General features: G+C 37.4%; 2 protein-coding genes across 5 annotated transcripts in view; both read left to right on the forward strand.

Annotated features, from left to right (window-relative positions):
- LOC131941502 (uncharacterized) overlaps nt 1-5517 on the forward strand; it is a 30434-nt gene extending 24917 nt beyond the window's left edge. For all 4 annotated transcript variants that reach the window (XM_059300771.1, XM_059300773.1, XM_059300772.1 and 1 more), the window contains 3 exons: nt 150-243; nt 847-875; nt 2226-5517. In XM_059300771.1, coding sequence (XP_059156754.1) covers nt 150-243; nt 847-875; nt 2226-2281 — 179 coding nt within the window. In that variant the 3' untranslated portion in view covers nt 2282-5517. The remainder of the gene's footprint in view (nt 1-149; nt 244-846; nt 876-2225) is intronic.
- A 7404-nt stretch (nt 5518-12921) lies between these two features.
- Nucleotides 12922-17697, forward strand: LOC131941477 (uncharacterized). The gene is made up of 3 exons (XM_059300753.1): nt 12922-12982; nt 14882-15202; nt 17594-17697. The coding sequence occupies exons 1-3, from the start codon at nt 12922-12924 to the stop codon at nt 17695-17697; spliced, it is 486 nt and encodes a 161-aa protein (XP_059156736.1).
- The last annotated feature ends 2460 nt before the right edge of the window (nt 17698-20157 follow it).

The raw sequence follows: 20157 nt of genomic DNA on the forward strand, positions 1-20157 counted from the left end.
CTTACGTTAAACTTTTTAAAGAATTAAAAGTGTATATACGCAGTATGCATAAGTGTGTATATGAAAACAAATAAATAAAAATATAATAAATGTAACAAAATAATTGATAATCATGTTATTATAAAACATATGTTTAAACTTTTGCACAGAGAAAAATATGGATTGGCAAAGTGGCATATTAATTGTCAGTTTTCTATTGCTGATTGTACAGACTGTAGGGATGTTTCCTTATTTGATTATAAGGTAAATCATTTTCACACTTTGAAAACGTAACACATATTATAACATTTTAGTTTTGTTGATAGCCATGACTGTCAACTTGGTCAAACATAAATAACAGAATATTCATTTGATTTTCCTTGGATGCTGTATTGTGATCACAAAACAATTACACAGCAACAGCAATAAATTTCAATCAGCTATGAGAGGAGGCAACTGAGGTTTATTTTGATCATTAGTTTCCAGGGTAGTTGTAGTTTATTTTATGTGTATTTAAATCTTAATACCCATTTATCTTTAAAGAATTTATAAAGCATCAATAAATTATATACATGGTAACACAGACATTGCTATTTCCTTTTCACAATTTTCTATGCTTATTTTCCTGGAATATATTCCTCATTGATTTCTACTATACTGAAGTATTATGACAACAATATAATAGAATTCAATGATTTTTTTTAACTTTGAGATTGTATTAAATAGATGCATAATAACAATCATTTAAAATAATTTGATATATTTGGAAGTTGTGGGGTGTTTATATATTATTAGTTAAACATACATAATCACACTTTGTGAAATTATTGATTATAAATGCTTTTTATTGCATAATTTCTTTTCTAGGCATCGACAATTGCAGAAGAAGGTATCAGGTAAATACATGTTTAACTTTTTAAATTTTTAACTAAAGCATTAGAAAATGTAATTTTTTATTGAATTATCTATTACTACCTTGTGGTCTATGGAAGCAAATCCAGAAAGTATGCTGAAATCAGCCTATCTGGAGAATAACATGTTGACACAATATACTTTATTGTGTTGAAGGAAATTCCTTCCAATATTACAAATAAGAAAAAACAAGAAGCATCAAGTACATCAAAATCTTTCTTATTTTATTGCTTTAAATTATATTTTTAAGGAAAATATAATAATCTTCAAAGTGTTATAATGAAGGATAATTAGTTGATAAAATGCAGTTGTAATAACTCAAATTCTATACTTAAAAAGAAAACTTTTGTGCAAAAAAAAAAAAAAATGGGTGTGATCTTCCTAACCTTTCTTGTATGTAGAAGTAAGGATGATTGCACTTCCAGTTCAGACAGGTTATAGAAATATAGATGTCTGACAAAGCTGCTCATTTTTCATGCATTACCAGAATAAGATATAAAATCGTAGGATTCTTAAGGGTTTTTGAGAAATAGCATTAGAGTGAAATACCCCTTTGTAAAGCACTCATTTATCTCTCTCTTATACTTACTTTAAATTGATTAGAATTTCATAGAAAAAAAATTGCAAACAAAAAGGTATCAAATTCTTCTGGTTTTTTGAGAAATTAGAAATAGTGTAAAGTACTACTTCCTGTCACCGGAAATTATTCAAAATATGACAACTATCAGTGAATAAGATCTTTAAATTAAGTATGAAATTTTATCCACCTACGTAAATAATTTTTTTTGAATTTATCAGTATTTTAGAAACCAGAAACAGAGTAAAGTACCACTTTCAGATATATAAGAAATCACTCAAAATGTGAGAGTTATCCAAGTATTACATCTTTTACTTATATATGAAATTTCATCCACCTTACTTGAAATAAAGCGTAGGACCACTAGTTATAGGCTTTTGAGAAATCAGAAGTATAGAAAGTATGTTTTCCGGTTACCAGAAATTGCTTGATTGAAAATTACAACTTTAATATAATCCTTATTTGTGAAATCTTGTCAAACTATAATGGTACTCAAGTTATTGTGCTCACATTATTTATGGGCCACTAGAACTATGTTTGCATTATACAAACATAACTTTTTAAAATTATCCTTTGATTATAGGATGTAGTTACTAGTGAGAATATTATGTCTTGTTATAAGTAAACAACATTATTTCTATTTTTTATTTAATTTTTTATGATAATGACTAGTTGATTAGCCATTGAAAATCTGTTTTGTTTTATGAGTTTGTACTTTTACCCCATTGATTACTTTGGGTTCTCCAATATTTTACAGATCACATCCAGTTCACAGAACAACAGTTTTCTCTGAATGAGAATGCATCAATTTAATATTAAATTTTCTGACAAAAAGGCAAAATAGACACATCCAATGGATAGAACTAACTGGCAAACTGTCCATATTTACAACTGAAATCAAGAAAAGACTGGATTAGGATCGCAATTTGAGTTTGGTCAGGGAGACCAAGAATAAAATTCAAAATACACTCCACAAACTATGTTAACTGGAGAAGAAAATACAATAGGATGTTAATCATTTTTTTAGCAATCCATGTATGTCAGTGCTGCAGAAGAAAATGTATCACTTTTATTTACTTTTACAATTTGATTTGGTAAACAATCTACTAGTCATAACTAATGTCTTTAGTTAAAATGTAAATGAAGAAAAGGTAATTATCATCACTTTCAGTTTACCATTACAGTAGCAGAGCATGATTATAGGCCTGCTTAATTCCATTAAAATTCTCAATTTGGCATATTTAACAAATGTTCACCATTTAATGTTCTATAATAATTCATACATTTATTAAGCCTAAGTATACTGTTTAATATTCTACACTAAGTTTATATACTGCCCTTACTCTGAGGGGTCATCCATAATCAGAATCACATAGAGGTTGGGGAATTCAGATCTTTGCAATGCGGGTGATGTTTCAGAAAATATATTGAAACAAAAACAAAATTTTAGCATTTATTGAGAAATTTATTACTTTTATCAATGTTGTCATTATTGTGTATTCTTTTCAATATTTTATTTTTAATCCTATTTTTTATTCTGCAATCAATAATGTCATTCTTTTTTTTTTGGTGTAATTTCTTTTTGAAAGAAATAGCAGATTTTAGGCTGGGGGTAGGCTGATATTTTTGTGATAATGTGTAACTAACAGAGGGAATGAGGAAAAGATATTGTAAAAAAAAACTTGTATATAATATTACTAAACTTAGTCAATACTATGATGATAACGCTAATAACATTTTAATTTACTTCAAATTTTGGATTTAGGCCTTAGCCTTAACATCACATCAATTGAGAAGTTTTTGAGAAGTGTGTTTATTCAGGTCCAGTATGTCATATGTTTATTCTCTAAACTGGTAAAGAATATTCTTTATTATTGTATGATTATTTTAAATATGTTGTATTAACATTAAAAAGTTATACTATGTCTAAGCAATAGTGTGGATGTAATACTAATAGGCTTGTTAAAACTTAGCTACCTCATCTTCTTGTAGTTGTAGCAAATCAGTTTTTGTAATTAATGTGTCTATTATATAAGTGCTGCATAAAGATATATCATTTTCTTTTTGATATAATAAGAACAGAGGTTATCAATTTGTTACATTGAAAAAAAATGAAATTTAAACCCCTCTGAATTTCAACAAAAATTTAAGATTTCTCAAAACCTAATTGCTCACGATGTATGTAGCATTTATTCTTTCAGAAATGTCTCTGGTTTTAAACAGTGAAGGCATTATCTAAAATGTATTCTAAAACATATAATTAAATTGTCTAGTAAAAAAAATATGTGACTCTCTTTTTTTAGTAATTATTAACTCCAAATCAACAAAACACTGATGAAGAAAACTAAATCTGTATTTTTTATAAAAAGACATGTTTGGAAAGTATAATTTGCTTCATTTGTTTGCAATTTTTTACATGAGTATGTGCTTGGTTAGTTGAAAGGCCTAATCAGATTCATAGCGGTTTTTCTGTTTTCATTAAATGCTTGCCACCTGCATAGATCCAAATTAGTACATATCAATGGTTTGACTGAATTATTTCCTTTGAGCTGTTGTTTTTCAAACCACTACACTCCTGTACAATTTAACATCACTGTATTTTTGTTTAATTATGTGGACTGGGTGTGTCTTGGTCCATAAGTGAATTTTTATTTGTTACTTTGTTTCTTCTTGAGTTCTGTATATGATTTATCAACGACTGTATATATAATTTTACATCTGTCAATTGATTACAGACACTTCTTATCTTTACCTTTACTTCAAATCTGTTACAACTAAATTTACCTGTGATCATAATGTATGAGTTGACTTTTTACTTTCTCGTATATACGAAGTATAGAGAAAGTCTTGTAATCGTGCAAAAAAAAAATCGAGATTTTTACAAATCTCGACGTTTTACACCTCACTGATACGGAAAAACATATTTTTGCAATCGTGTCCGTATGTCTGTGTGTGTGTGTGTGTGTGTGTGTCCGTGTGTAAACACGATAACTTGAGTACCGTTACAGCTAGGTTGATGAAATTTCATATATAATTATTTTATCAAAATCGTAGATCCGTATCAACTTTTGAGCGATTTCCGATAACCGGAAGTGGTACTTTTTCTACTTTGAATTTTTCAAAAGCCTGTAACTTGAGTACTATTTCAGATAGATAAATGAAATTCCACATGTAAGTAACAGATCTGATTCTCTACCTTCTGTTAAATTTTGAGTAATTTCCGTTGACCGGAAGTAGTAATTTACGCTACTTCCGATTTCTAAAAAAACTAATGTAAATTTTTAAAGTACTAATAATATTGCGCACTATTATGCACTTTTTTATTTGGCGTTTACTTGGTGTGCAATTAATTTGTCTACGAGATTTTATTCTATTTTTAAAACTTTAAGTATTTAAAATGGATTAAAAATCATGTCTATAGCCCGAGTTCCCATCCCCTGTTATTTTATATAAGAATATTCGAGAAAGTTTAGGGGAGATCACTCCCGGTTTATTTAAATGGTGCTGAATCCCTTGTTGACTGCATTTATTATCTACTGTTACCTGTTACCAATAATCAAATCATGCTTGATTGTACGCTAATTGTAAATATATACATGAATGTGGATGTTGGCTTTTTTTTGTAAACAAAAAAAATATTTTCCTGTTTTTTTTAATAAGCTGTCATTTTATTTTTAATTTATGTATAAATTCTGTTCAGAAATGACATGTCAATCCTAGTGTGGAAGATGAATGTGTGTTGTGAGTGGTGGTATTTCGGACTTAAATACTCAAGACGTTAACCTCTATAGAGGCCAGAAAATGAGACTACATTGTTCATATATGCTGATTCATTACTAAACAGAAAAAGAAAATGTTGTAATTTGCTTTGTGAGATAGGTTAGAAGTAGGCTGTATATATGTTGTTTAAAAATTTAATTAAAAGAGGTATGGTTATCTAAGGTGTAGGCTAGTTCTGTGTACTTTTCTATAGTCACTGTATCATAGCTCTGTGTAGTAATTTGAGTTAGTATTTTAAATAGCCTGTGCTTGTGTAGTTTGATTAAACTCTTTTGAGTGTTCATCGAGCCTTTGTTTTATTTAGTCTGGTGTTTTGTAACTAGTGTGTGGTTGCTTTCTTGTATGCTGCATGAAGCACTGGATCACACGTAAAGGCGTGTCCGTGTGCAATACAGCTTTGGAGCTACTAGATAGTTAAGATGATTCACGCTGAAACTGAAAGATTTCAAATACCAAAACAAATAATAAAAAGTCAAAAGTTTATTTAGAAAGGATGCTACTAATCTGAGCCACACCACATAGTTTTTGAGTACATTTTCTTATATAATATAATAGAAAACATTTATTATAGATTTAATTTACCTAGCGATAAAATAAATATGTTGTCATTCGTTGATGCTTAACTAGTCTAAATATGCAAGAAGCATTCAAAACTCACAACTGTATGAAATAATTATTTTTAAAAATCCCACCTAATTTGAAATTTACATTTTATGTATCTCCATGTAATCAATGTATTAAATATTCATTTTTTTCTTCTCTCAAACGTATCCGTTATATTGAATATAGGACAACAACTAGTAAATATGCACCATCTAGAACCTAGCGACTAATGACTTATTCCTCTGGGACCCCTAGGGAACAAAGGGCTGTAGCCACACCTTTTCACTTTGTTTTGGGCAGCTCTCTTTAGTTGAGCCCACGTAAGTCCGGCAGCCCTTGCTTCTCTTTCCACTGTCCTCCGGGAATGTTTTTGCCGACCTAAGTGTGAGCGGCTGGAGTGTGTTTATCTGTTATTATAATTATTTGTAACTAAGAAGGCGAATGTCGCTTTTTATGTTCCTTTGAGGATTGTTGTGGTTTTTAGTTAAGTAGTCCGCTATTATGGCGCTGATATGATTTCGATTTTACAATGGTTTGTAGCCTGGTTATTGTGTCTTGTTTATATTTTAATGTTATTATTTATGCAAACTTTGTTTTGAATTGTTGCTCCACTTTGCTTTATGTCCTGAATGTTACTTATTATTGTATTAGGGACTATTTTCTTGTGCGTAGCATTGGTTTCTTTGTTCTTAGTATTGGTTTCTTTGTTCGTGAATGTGGTGTGTCGACATGGAGGGACATTCTGCTGGAATGTCGAGGCCTGTGTGTTGAAGAGTTTCTGTGTCACGTTTATGTGGTGTATGGTAACGTAGGGTTATTTTTATAGTGTTTTATTATGTTTTCCATATTTTTGGTTGCTTATTTTGTATACAAAGTGACTATTTACTAGATCTACTTAGTCTTGACTTTGAGAAGTTTCAATGTTTGTTTTATCCAGACCACGTGGTAGCACGATGGCCTGGGTTTAGTCATGGATTATTGTAGATTTTACTTTCATTTATGAGAGCCTCTTGTTTAGGCTGACAATTGTGTCAGCTTACTGCCTTGTGTATGACTTTTTTTACATTTTAAATTGATTTGTCTTATTTTTCCTCTTTCTAGGACGGTGGTCCGAAATTGGGTGTTTTGTTTCGTTGAGTTCTGTTTGTTTTGTAGATCTAGAATCTATGTCTTGAGTGTTTTGTCTAGATCTAGATTCTGGTTTTTTTTTATAATAACTTTTGGTTCCATATTTATTATTTTGTTAAATAAATTTTATATTATTGTTAAAAGTTTTTTTGTTTTTAATTTAGACTAAGGTTAGGTTATTAACCAGTCTGGGTTACCGGACTTGCACTGACCGGACAGAAGTAGTTAGATAAGCCTAGAAGGATAGATTTTAAGATATCCCCCCCCTAGCAGGGCTTACAAATTGGTAGCACGAGTGGGGTCAGTGCTTTAGTCTAGTTAAATTTTTTTTTTTTTTTGCTAGGGCTAGGTGTAGCTTAGTTAAATTGTTTTCTTGATAGGCCCTTTATGGAACCATATGTGTTTAATTTTTGTTTAGTGTAGGAATCGTTTGTTGTTTAAAACACCCAATTCGGACGAGATGGCGGAGGTGGCACCAACCATCATCATCGTTCCACCCAGGGAGATCCTAATCCGGAGGTTCCATGGGGACAGCCATGGCTATGAGGTGGACCGGTTCATCAAAGAGGTCCAGTCCCTCTGGAGGGCCAGGGGAAACCTCTCAGTAGAAGAGAGGAAGGACCTCCTCTGGCAGTACCTGGGGGAAGCGGTGAGAGAGGAGCTGAGCTGCAGGGGTGATGACCTGCAGCACGACCCAGAAGCCACCCTCAGGCTCCTCAGAGAGGTGTACGGCGAGAAGAGGAGAGTACCGCAGCTCATGGCCCAGTTTCAGATGGTTGTACAGGGCCAACACGAGTCGGTGAGGGCCTACTCGCACCGACTGCACAGGGCCTTCAAGACCCTGGTTACGAGGCAGAGTGCCCTGCAGGTCCCACAGACTGATGCAGGGTTTCTTCGAGACCAGTTTGTGGAAAACCTGAGCCAGGCCACAGTCAGACGCCATCTGCATGAGCTGATTTTTCGGGACCCCAAGATCCCCTTCCTGGCCATACGTGATGCGGCCATTCGATGGTCTGGAGACGAGGACCCTCTTGCTGAACCTGCCTACGTGGCAGCAATAAATGCCAGGCCCATTGAAAAATGTTCGTTCAGGTCCAAGCTGGAGGACAAAGTCAACAGGCTCACCGAGCAGCTTGCTGCTCTGCTGAAGCACTTTACGCGGGACCCCAAATTTTCCAATGTGCGCCAAGCACCTCGCAAGCGCGCGGAGGTCCAATCAAAGGGCTGCTATAACTGTCACCAGAGGGGTCACCTCGCCCGTCATTGCCATATGGCAAAGAAATATGAGACCAAAGGGAATCAAGTGACACCGAAGGTATGGCGAGGGGACAAGGTCCTACGCCCCCGCGAAAGGACTCTGGTGCCTGCCAAGGGTGTACCAACCATTCAGGCGACGGAAGGAGACCCCAGAATGAAAGACGACAAGGTGGTACAGCCATTAGACCAACCTTTTCACCCAGATCCGTCAGTGGTATCAGGCCCAACATCCTGCCTACGCGCCAGCATAACCAGTGTAAAGGTGGACCAATCTGAGGAACTAGAGGCAATGGTTCCACCTAACCCATCCTTAATTAAGGCACCGGGTGGTGGTGCTGGGGCATGCCCCCAGACAGAGTCAAGCAAGAAGGACAAACTGGTCAAAAAGGCACCTGTAGCTGAACTGGCCATAGGCGACCTGGTCCTTCTGAGACAACCCCCAATTGGCAGACGCAAAGTAGCAGACCTGGACGGCCCGACAGTTTATGTCCTGTGGGCTGGTTTTTTTTGCAAAGTTTTTTTGTTTTTTTGTAACATTTATGATTGTGCCCTGTGGGCTGATTTTTTTCAGGTTTTTTAGCTTGCGGTGACCGCAAGCTTTAAGGGGCGTGTATGTGAGCGGCTGGAGTGTGTTTATCTGTTATTATAATTATTTGTAACTAAGAAGGCGAATGTCGCTTTTTATGTTCCTTTGAGGATTGTTGTGGTTTTTAGTTAAGTAGTCCGCTATTATGGCGCTGATATGATTTCGATTTTACAATGGTTTGTAGCCTGGTTATTGTGTCTTGTTTATATTTTAATGTTATTATTTATGCAAACTTTGTTTTGAATTGTTGCTCCACTTTGCTTTATGTCCTGAATGTTACTTATTATTGTATTAGGGACTATTTTCTTGTGCGTAGCATTGGTTTCTTTGTTCGTAGTATTGGTTTCTTTGTCCGTGAATGTGGTGTGTCGACATGGAGGGACATTCTGCTGGAATGTCGAGGCCTGTGTGTTGAAGAGTTTCTGTGTCACGTTTATGTGGTGTATGGTAACGTAGGGTTATTTTTATAGTGTTTTATTATGTTTTCCATATTTTTGGTTGCTTATTTTGTATACAAAGTGACTATTTACTAGATCTACTTAGTCTTGACTTTGAGAAGTTTCAATGTTTGTTTTATCCAGACCACGTGGTAGCACGATGGCCTGGGTTTAGTCATGGATTATTGTAGATTTTACTTTCATTTATGAGAGCCTCTTGTTTAGGCTGACAATTGTGTCAGCTTACTGCCTTGTGTATGACTTTTTTTTACATTTTAAATTGATTTGTCTTATTTTTCCTCTTTCTAGGACGGTGGTCCGAAATTGGGTGTTTTGTTTCGTTGAGTTCTGTTTGTTTTGTAGATCTAGAATCTATGTCTTGAGTGTTTTGTCTAGATCTAGATTCTGGTTTTTTTTTATAATAACTTTTGGTTCCATATTTATTATTTTGTTAAATAAAATTTATATTATTGTTAAAAGTTTTTTTGTTTTTAATTTAGACTAAGGTTAGGTTATTAACCAGTCTGGGTTACCGGACTTGCACTGACCGGACAGAAGTAGTTAGATAAGCCTAGAAGGATAGATTTTAAGATATCCCCCCCTAGCAGGGCTTACATAAGTATCTTTTTCCCTGGGGTTAAAAACATGTACGCATAAGGAAAGGGAAAAAAACATCAAGTTTAGCCCTACCCCATCTATCAATTCATCCTCGCTATCACTTCTCATATAATATCTTAAGTGTAATTTGATTACCCCACCCCTTATACCAGTGCACTTGTATCACCCCCTAATTTTATCAGCCCTGTGTTTAACAGGGAACTAAAGCCGATCCTCTCCATAAAACAGTGAACTAAGGCCGGTCCTCTCCATAAAACAGTGAACTAAGGCGATCCTCTCCATAAAACAGTGAACTAAGGCCGATCCTCTCCATAAAACAGAGAACTAAGGCCGGTCCTCTCCATAAAACAGTGAACTAAGGCCGATCCTCTCCATAAAACAGAGAACTAAGGCCGGTCCTCTCCATAAAACAGTGAACTAAATGCGATCCTTTCTATTTAACAGTGTACTGAGTTCGATTGTAGGAAAAAAAGTCACAGAAAAAAAAAACACAGAAAAAAAGTCACAGGAAAAAAAGTCACAGGAAAAAAAGTCACAAATATATATTTGCATGGGATTTGTTAATACTTTTGTGTATTAAATATTCAGAGAGTGCAAATTAACTTAGGATTAATTAAATGTAATGTAATGTGTGTAGGTTGTATACGTATAGTAATTTTTATAATTCATCTAAAAATATTTAGTATGAATTATGTAGATTGTAATTATGTTAAACATAATATTTATAGCATTTAATAAAATGTCCACGGTTTTCATCGTGTTTTTTTAAATTAAATTACCGTGAAATGGTAAGGTTATCTGAATTACTGCCCTCAACTTATCGCAACAATAGTTACGTTTAGTTCAACCACCTTTACTGCCCACATTTATCACGCTCATTACATAACAAAACTTATGATCAAACCAGAGAGCCGACAAGGTTCAAAGGCTGTCATTGACACAAAACGTCAACAACACAAAATATGTTCGGACAATGCCGACTGAGGAGAGGCCGACTATAGAATAGGCTACTGCAAAACCTATGCAAAAAATTTCTTTTATAGTTAACTTTTCTACCGCGTATGTAACTAAATACGTAACAAAAGTTAAGATTGTTGTGTAAATTATCTTAGAGTATTTTTACTTACTATTTGTATAAACCATAATGCTTTTAACGTCTATAAATAATTTAAGCTATCAAAAAATACAACCCACAACAATAAACATACACAATTTTACAATTCTTAACAAATAAATCAAAATATTTCTAAAAAAATTTCTGTGGCTTTTTTTCTGTGACTTTATTTCTGTGACTTTTTTTTCCGATAAAATTTTTCCATTGTGACTTTTTTTCCTAGCAAAAACTGTGACTTTTTTTCTGTGTTTTTTTTCCTGTGACTTTTTTTCCGTTTACCCTGAGTTCACCCCTCCCCTTTGACTAGCGTGAGTTGCGGACGGTGTACGATGTGGGTGTTTTGGATGGGGTATATGGGGCGTGTTATGTATGGTGTGAGATGAGTTACTGGGGGTGGGGGGGTAGTATGGTTCATGTGATGATGTATTGGTGTATGGCCTGGAGTGTGGTTTATAGTTTTAATGTGTTCTGTACGTTTTGGTATTCTGTTGCAGAGTGGTGTGTGATTTGGTTTACACTGTTGTATGGTATATGTGTGGGATGTAGGGTGGTGTGTACTATAGGGGTGATTAATATTTTCAAAGGGGGGATCAGAGGCGTAGCGACCCTTCCCGGCGTCCGGGGACAAACTTTTCGATTTGCACCCTCCCCCCCTCAAGATTTCGATTTGCACCCCCCCCCCACCCCCTCAAATTTTCTGTTTGCACCCCCCCACCCCCTCAAACTTTCGATTTACACCCCCCTCAACCTTTCAATTTATTTTTTCAACCCATTTTGGCGCCCCCTAAGGTCGGCGCCCGGGGACATATGTCCCCGCCCCCGCCCCCCCCCCCCCTTTCGCTACTGGGGGGGGGGGATGAAAACCTACGGGTAAATAAAATCCACCACTTCGGACTACATATAAAAATATTATAATTTAAATAGAAAATATATACGTTAACCTGTGGCCGCTTCCACAGAAATTTAACTGCACTGACCCCTCAACCGGACGGAGTGGTAGAGAGCTGGTCTGCTAACCCGTAAGTCTCGAGTTTGAATCCGGGTTCAAGTCAGTAGACCGTCCCTGAGTCCACCCAACTCTGATGGGCACCTAACTCACGTTAGAAAAAGTAAAGGTCACAGAAACAAGTGAACTCTACTTCACTTGCCCTATAGACCGTCAGGTTTAAAGAGGGAACTTTGCTTTTATATTTTTACCCCTCAACCCCCCCCCCCCCCCCAAAGTTTATAAAATATCTTAAAGAAAAACTAGATGTGTGTTTCACTGTGCGGTGTATATTTCAAGGTGTCATCTTAGTTATGGGGTGGGTTGTAGGGTGGTGTGGGGTTTATTGTGAAAAATTGTTTATTTTGTTTTGTGTTTATTTTCACAACATAGCTACGCACGGGTATACAAATCGTAAGTTCAGATTGACTTTAATTAAAGACGTGCGATTTTAGTAATAACACGTCGTAAGTATTTCAAATACCCGATATCGATTTTTTTACACACAGGTTATATATAGACTGGTCGCTTATGTGTGAATGACAACTACCTGAAATCGATACCACGGCAGGTAGAAATAAACGTGTTAGTTCCGCATGCTCTGATTAGCACGGCTAGGCAGAGACATAAGACTTAAGTGTTTGTCTTATAAGACTATTCACATGGCGAGGTTCACACAAGTGTATGTTGTATGGTACTAACACGAAGTCTTGCGTTAAGTTGTGAAATACTTCCCTAGTGTGTATGATGAAGGGTACACGTAGGAAGTCTTGCGTTATGTTGTGAAACACTCGAATGTCGTCATATGTCTAACTCAGGAACAGGAAAATGTGTTTTAGATGTGTCACCTTAGCTCTACCTGATATGTATGATTACAACTTGAAGGGATTATTTTAAGAAACAATGTAGTGAAAGTATTTTTATAATCGAGAATTGCAAGTCAAAATGTTAATACCTGATAAGGAAAGCTTGTTTTTTCTGATGTGTTTATTTTTACTTACTCAAGGTAAGAGTTTTAGAAAAGCGTTAAATACCTAAAATAAAGTATGAAAGTATTTTAGAAGATATGCTTATAATGTCTATATACACTTTAAAGTTACAAATTAATTAAAAATTAACGTGTTGGTTTAAAATATATTTAAATACAACAGTTACATTACATTATGTTCACCTACATTTAGACAATGATTCGTTGGTTTATTTCACGACATTTGAGTCACAACACATATAGTCACGAGCACATTACACAGAAAACCACCTAGCACGAACATCGATTGATCGTGATTGATTTATTATGAGTATTGATTAAAACGGATGAGTTAGTGTTGATATTAGTTATAGTGAACTTCGGTTGTTTCCCTTTAGCATGTATTTAAAGCTTATCTCTTGTTTCCATTTTCTAACCTGACATTCCATTTGGCAAGTGAAGTAAAGTTCACATGTTTCTGTGACCTCGACATATAAAAAAAAAAAAATATGGTCAGCACTATGCTCAGCAGACTTTATTTTCGCTAGTTCGGTGCTTATCAGAGCTGGGTGAACTAAGGGACGTTCTACTGACTGTCGTGTTAGCAGTCTAGCGCTCTACCGCTAGGCCACGCTGTCCTATAAGCTTATCTCTAGTCAGCAGTATTTCCTGTATACTAGCAACAACTGGTTATTTCGCTGTTGTAAACTGGACGGTGGCTAAAACAGTGTAGCGTCAGGTATCGATCGATAAATATATCACAGGTACAGGCTAGTAGGTCAGGTTAGGTGACGTCATCAGGTTGTGACAAGCACGGGGGATAGGAAGTGTCGCAAGAATCGGCAGTGTCGTGTCAGGTGTTATGTTTTGACAGGTGTGTTGTGGCAGTTGTCTTAACCTCTGTGTCATGTGTCTCGAGTTACGTGACTTGGGAATGTCTTCAGGCATGTGTCTTGAGTCTGGTGTCTTGTATGCTGTGTCAATGTCTTGAGTGAGGAGTCAGGTGTTATGTTGTAACAGGTATTTAATGGCAGTTGGCTGACAGCAACAACAATCACAACACAAACAACAACAACAACACCAACCACAACACCAACCATAACACCAACAACAACAACAACACCAACAACAACACCAACAACAAACACACCACCCACTGCAACAACAACCACAACACCAACAACAAACACAACACCCACAACAACAACAACAACAACAACACCAACCACAACACCAACAACACTTACGTGTAAACGTTTGCACTGATGTATTACAATTAACATAGAGATTTTTAATAAAATACTGAATTTTGGATCACACCCCTAACATTTCCTTATTGAATGATTTTCATCAACAAACCTCTGTTTTCTTATCCATTGTAACATATCTAAAATCTTTCATTTATTATTTATGTTTTGAGAAATCAAATGAAATAAGGGGAAGTAATTGCAAAATATTTATAGAAAAATATTGCCGTTGGATTAATCCTAACTTTAGTAAAGCAAAAGTATTATGCCCTAAACTTTCTTATATATTACACATTTTAAAAATAGATATGTGTATAAAAAAAACAACTACGCACCAAAGGAACGTAAGTGTGTATAATAGAGTGGACCATTTGTGCTTTACAAAGCAAACATTGATTTATTTAAAAAAAAATAATTTAGCTTATAATTAGCCAAATTAAATGTCACAATGCTTTGTCATCGAGTCTAGGACTACGTGAAAAGCTTTTAAGAATTCTGAAACAGCCTAAAGTCAGCCTAAAGTCAGACACACTGAAAAAATTGGAAACGATTTTTTTTTACACTGGGAAGTGCAAAACATCGAGATTTGTGAAATCTCGATTTCGATTTTTCGAACGATAACAATACTTCCTCTATACTTCGTGTACAAGAAAGTAAAAATAAAATTAAAACTATTTGTTTCTTTTTTTAGCAAAATCAAAATTATGTCACAGAAAAGACGATTTTAAACTGATTGAGACGGAGCTAGGAACGAATCCAAGCGCGACAATATGTGTTCACACGACTAACCACAGCCATCACCAGCCTATAGTGAGCTACGACAACACCAACTACACAGAATACACCAACTCTAGCGGGTTCCACTTCACCATCGACAACAACACATCCTCACACCATCTGTACCACCTGCACTTTAAGAACATCTCAGTGCTGGACTACAGGCTACATCACGTGATCATCTACAACCTGGGCCAGGAGCCGGTGGTGGTGGACGTCTTCATACAGCCGACAGGTGAGGTCATAGACAGGTGAGGTCATAGACAGGTGAGGTCATAGACAGGTGAGGTCATACAGCCGACAGGTGAGGTCATAGACAGGTGAGGTCATAGACAGGTGAGGTCATACAGCCGACAGGTGAGGTCATAGACAGGTGAGGTCATACAGCCGACAGGTGAGGTCATAGACAGGTGAGGTCATAGACAGGTGAGGTCATACAGCCGACAGGTGAGGTCATAGACAGGTGAGGTCATAGACAGGTGAGGTCATACAGCAGACAGGTGAGGTCATAGACATGTGAGTTCATAGACAGGTGAGGTCATAGACAGGTGAGGTCATACAGCCGACAGGTGAGGTCATAGACACGTGAGGTCATACAGCCGACAGGTGAGGTCATAGACAGGTGAGGTCATAGACAGGTGAGGTCATAGACAGGTGAGGTCATAGACAGGTGAGGTCATAGACAGGTGAGGCCATAGACAGGTGAGGTCATACAGCCGACAGGTGAGGTCATACAGCCGACAGGTGAGGCCATAGACAGGTGAGGTCATAGACAGGTGAGGTCATAGACAGGTGAGGTCATAGACAGGTGAGGTCATAGACAGGTGAGGTCATAGACAGGTGAGGTCATACAGCCGACAGGTGAGGTCATACAGCCGACAGGTGAGGTCATACAGCCGACAGGTGAGGTCATACAGCCGACAGGTAAGGTCATACAGCCGACAGGTGAGGCCATAGACAGGTGAGGTCATAGACAGGTGAGGTCATACAGCTTCAGGTGAGGTTATAGACAGGTGAGGTCATAGACAGGTGAGGTCATACAGCCGACAGGTGAGGTCATAGGTGAGGTCATAGACAGGTGAGGTTATACAGCCGACAGGTGAGGTCATACAGCCGACAGGTAAGGTCATACAGCCGACAGGTGAGGCCATAGACAGGTGAGGTCATAGACAGGTGAGGTCATACAGCTTCAGGTGAGGTCATACAGCCGACAGGTGAGGTCATACAGCCGACAGGTGAGGTCATACAGCCGACAGGTGAGGTCATACAGCCGACAGGTAAGGTCATACAGCCGACAGGTGAGGTCATAGACAGGTGAGGTCATAGACAGGTGAGGTCATAGACAGGTGAGGTCATAGACAGGTGAGGCCATAGACAGGTGAGGTCATACAGCCGACAGGTGAGGTCATACAGCCGACAGGGTAGGTCATACATCCGACAGGTAAGGTCATACAGCCGACAGGTGAGGTCATAGGTGAGGTCATACAGCCGACAGGTGAGGTCATACAGCCGACAGGTGAGGTCATAGGTGAGGTCATACAGATGACAGGTGAGGTCATACAACTTAAAGGTGAGGTCATAGACAGGTGAGGTCATAGACAGGTGAGGCCATAGACAGGTGAGGTCATACAGCCGACAGGTGAGGTCATACAGCCGACAGGTTAGGTCATACAGCCGACAGGTGAGGTCATAGGTGAGGTCATACAGCCGACAGGTGAGGTCATGTAGCCGACAGGTGAGGTCATAGGTGAGGTCATACAGATGACAGTTGAGGTCATACAACTTAAAGGTGAGGTCATACAGCCGACAGGTGAGGTCATACAGCCGACAGGTGAGGTCATACAGCCGACAGGTGAGGTCATACAGCCGACAGGTTAGGTCATACAGCCGACAGGTGAGGTCATAGGTGAGGTCATACAGCCGACAGGTGAGGTCATGTAGCCGACAGGTGAGGTCATAGGTGAGGTCATACAGATGACAGGTGAGGTCATACAACTTAAAGGTGAGGTCATACAGCCGACAGGTGAGGTCATACAGCCGACAGGTGAGGTCATACAGCCGACAGGTGAGGTCATACAGCCGACAGGTAAGGTCATACAGCCGACAGGTGAGGTCATAGACAGGTGAGGTCATAGACAGGTGAGGTCATAGACAGGTGAGGTCATAGACAGGTGAGGCCATAGACAGGTGAGGTCATACAGCCGACAGGTGAGGTCATACAGCCGACAGGGTAGGTCATACATCCGACAGGTAAGGTCATACAGCCGACAGGTGAGGTCATAGGTGAGGTCATACAGCCGACAGGTGAGGTCATACAGCCGACAGGTGAGGTCATAGGTGAGGTCATACAGATGACAGGTGAGGTCATACAACTTAAAGGTGAGGTCATACAGGTCTTATATATATAATGTGAGGTATTAAACGGTAATGTAGCATTTTGAGTACGTTTTTAGCTTTTCATTTTATTAAAGAGGAACAAACTCTTGTCATTAATGAAATTGACAAACATATTGCAGTTTGATTCTTTGTTTCACCTTATGGTCATCACGTGATCCCCCCCCCCCCCCCCCCCATTCCCCCCGCCACTTACACTAGTCATTACACCTTGTCTAAAACCATCCAACAGATTATGATGGCGACTGGTCGATGTTCCTGGCTGTCTATCTGACCACTGGATTTTTCCTGATGGCAGTACTCACACTGGCATGTACCCTCCACGAGAAAGGTTAGTGATGGCAGTACTCACACTGGCATGTACCCTCCACGAGAAAGGTTAGTGATGGCAGTACTCACACTGGCATGTACCCTCCACGAGAAAGGTTAGTTCAGTTGAAATAAAAAAAGGTCGGTGGTAAAGTTCATGGTTGCTAAACCAAAAAGTCTTGAGTTCGAACCCTCGGGCAAATGAGCCTGGAGACAACTCCAAAATCAAACAACTGCTGCCTTGTAATTTGTTCTTGATTGGACAAAGGCTATGGAAGCAAATCCTAAAAAAAAGCAGGCTGAAATCGGAGTCAATAGTCTATATGGGGCATACCCAGTTGACACGTATACTTTATTGTGTTAGAGGGAAACCCTTTCAATACTAACATTTAAGAACGAAGAAGAAAAATTCGTAATAAAGATATGGAGCGTCGAGAAAGTACATAATTTTTAGGACTAGAAATGGATCAACTCATATATTAAGTTTGTTATTAAAAGAAGCCCAAATGATATATTTACACTTTACTTGCCCTATGGGCCGCTAAGTTAGAAAGAAACTTTATTATGGCATTACAAGGAGCCACCGATTTAATGTGTTTCATTTTCTATTATTCTGTTATAGAAAGCTACACAATTATTGCTTTAGAATATCAGTGTTTGTTTTCTTAAGTAGTTCTTAGTGTGTGCTTGTGTGCGTGAGCGTGTGTGTGTGTTTTCGTTTGTCGTAATTAAAAACTTCTAACAAAATAAAGATTGTTACGAATTTAGAAATATGGTGTGTTTTTTTTTCCAGCGCTCTGCTTCAATAAAAAAGTCAGAAACAAGCAAAGACAGGTCAGGGTACACGACAAGAAGCTTCACTATACACAAGGTAAATATATTGATGGTAGTAAGGCTTTATTGGCGTGATGTTGTGTTGATGAATGTTAAACTTGATCGTTGTTGTGTTTTCGTGTGTGAATGTTACTGCTGGAGAAAGGGGGAGGGGGGGGGGGTAACACCTCAAGAAGAAAGAGTTGATACCATACCTAAATTACATAGTTACGGTATGTGATATAAGAAAGGCAATGTAATTAATTACAAAGTATACGTCATACAGTTCTGTTCTACCACAGCTATACGTAGTCAATATTGTTATAATCAATACAAACTTGCATACACCGCATGCTGGATCTATTGTTGCCAGATTAAATTACGTTCAGTCTCGACTAATACTTCAGTCTAATTGTCTTAGATCAGACATCTTGTAGAGGAAAGTGTTGGGGGGGGGGGGGGGCGGAGTAAAGTCGTTGGCGAGCTTCGTCGTCCAACAACCACAATACTAACAACAATCACAACAACACCAACAACAACACCAACAACAACCACAACAACAACATTTTGATGACAGTGCCGCAAGAAATCGTAATGTGACACAAAATATTCGTATTTTGATACAAGCTAAACGTGTCCCCTGTTTTCTATTCCAAATTTTGATTTATTTGATCCAAATCGTTTGACTTAAATAAACGTAATGTGCAACAAAATACTGACTTGTTTTATGAGCCGTGAAAATATCAGCGTTTGTAAGTTAGTGTGTCTGACAGAATATGTGCACACAAGATCACTGATTCGGAACTAGTGATACAAATTCTGATATACAGCACATACGATTTTGTGAGATTATAATAATCGGTGATTTATTAAAACACATTTTAATGAGCTTGTTGTTATTTCTTCGGAGAATTAAATGTTTCAGTTGAACGAGTAATTGTGTGTACGTGTTATATTGAAGGCTATTTTATTTTCAATATTTTCTAAATGAATCACATCTCTTTACTTGTACATTTGTTTACAGTGCAAACTATGACCAACGGACAGGATACTTTACCCCTAACACGTCAGTGAGAAGATAGTTTGCTGTACAGCAGAGATAGAAATATAGAACCCAAGGGTGGGAATGGGAAGAAATGAGGTACAACAGGCAGAGTAAATATGGAAAGAGGGAGTGATCGATGACAACTGAATGCAGGAAGTTAGCGAAAAGTGAAACATGAACATAATGAGTTGACGATGAAAAAACTGTCAATAATAAAGTATTCAGATTGGCAATGAATGATGGAGCATTGAAACAGATAGTGAATAATGGAGCATTGAAACAGGTGCTCAATGTTGGAGCAACGTTTGAGAGTTAGAGAAATGTGTGAATGATTGAGCTCTATCAGATAGCACAAAAAGCTTTGAGACAATGATAACTAGCGAAGCATATCATACATCCACAAAACAATCATTTCAAATTTCCTAGAGGATTTTCTGTATATATTTTGTCTCATCGAAGCAGCGTCTGATGTTAATGTGTAATTTGTCATCTCTTTTTGTTTAAAGTCAGTCATTAGCTGAATTGTCAGTCTAGCTCACATAAGATACACTTTTTGCTTTCTGAGTTATACATTTATTTTGTTTTATCTACAATCATTAGCCATAGATATCTATACGTATTACTGATGT

The sequence above is a fragment of the Physella acuta genome, unplaced genomic scaffold (genome assembly GCF_028476545.2).
Source record: "Physella acuta isolate Inbredline_101_S28 unplaced genomic scaffold, ASM2847654v3 ptg000363l, whole genome shotgun sequence".
Classification (NCBI taxonomy): Eukaryota; Metazoa; Mollusca; class Gastropoda; family Physidae; genus Physella; species Physella acuta.

Excerpts from the sequence above, each read along its gene's own strand:
- LOC131941477 (XM_059300753.1), top strand. The coding sequence starts at position 12,922 with ATGTTAATACCTGATAAGGAAAGCTTGTTTTTTCTGATGTGTTTATTT. Across the intron at positions 12,983-14,881 it reads TTTATTTTTACTTACTCAAG|CAAAATCAAAATTATGTCAC; the intron begins GTAAGAGTTTTA and ends TTCTTTTTTTAG. Across the intron at positions 15,203-17,593 it reads CGTCTTCATACAGCCGACAG|ATTATGATGGCGACTGGTCG; the intron begins GTGAGGTCATAG and ends ACCATCCAACAG.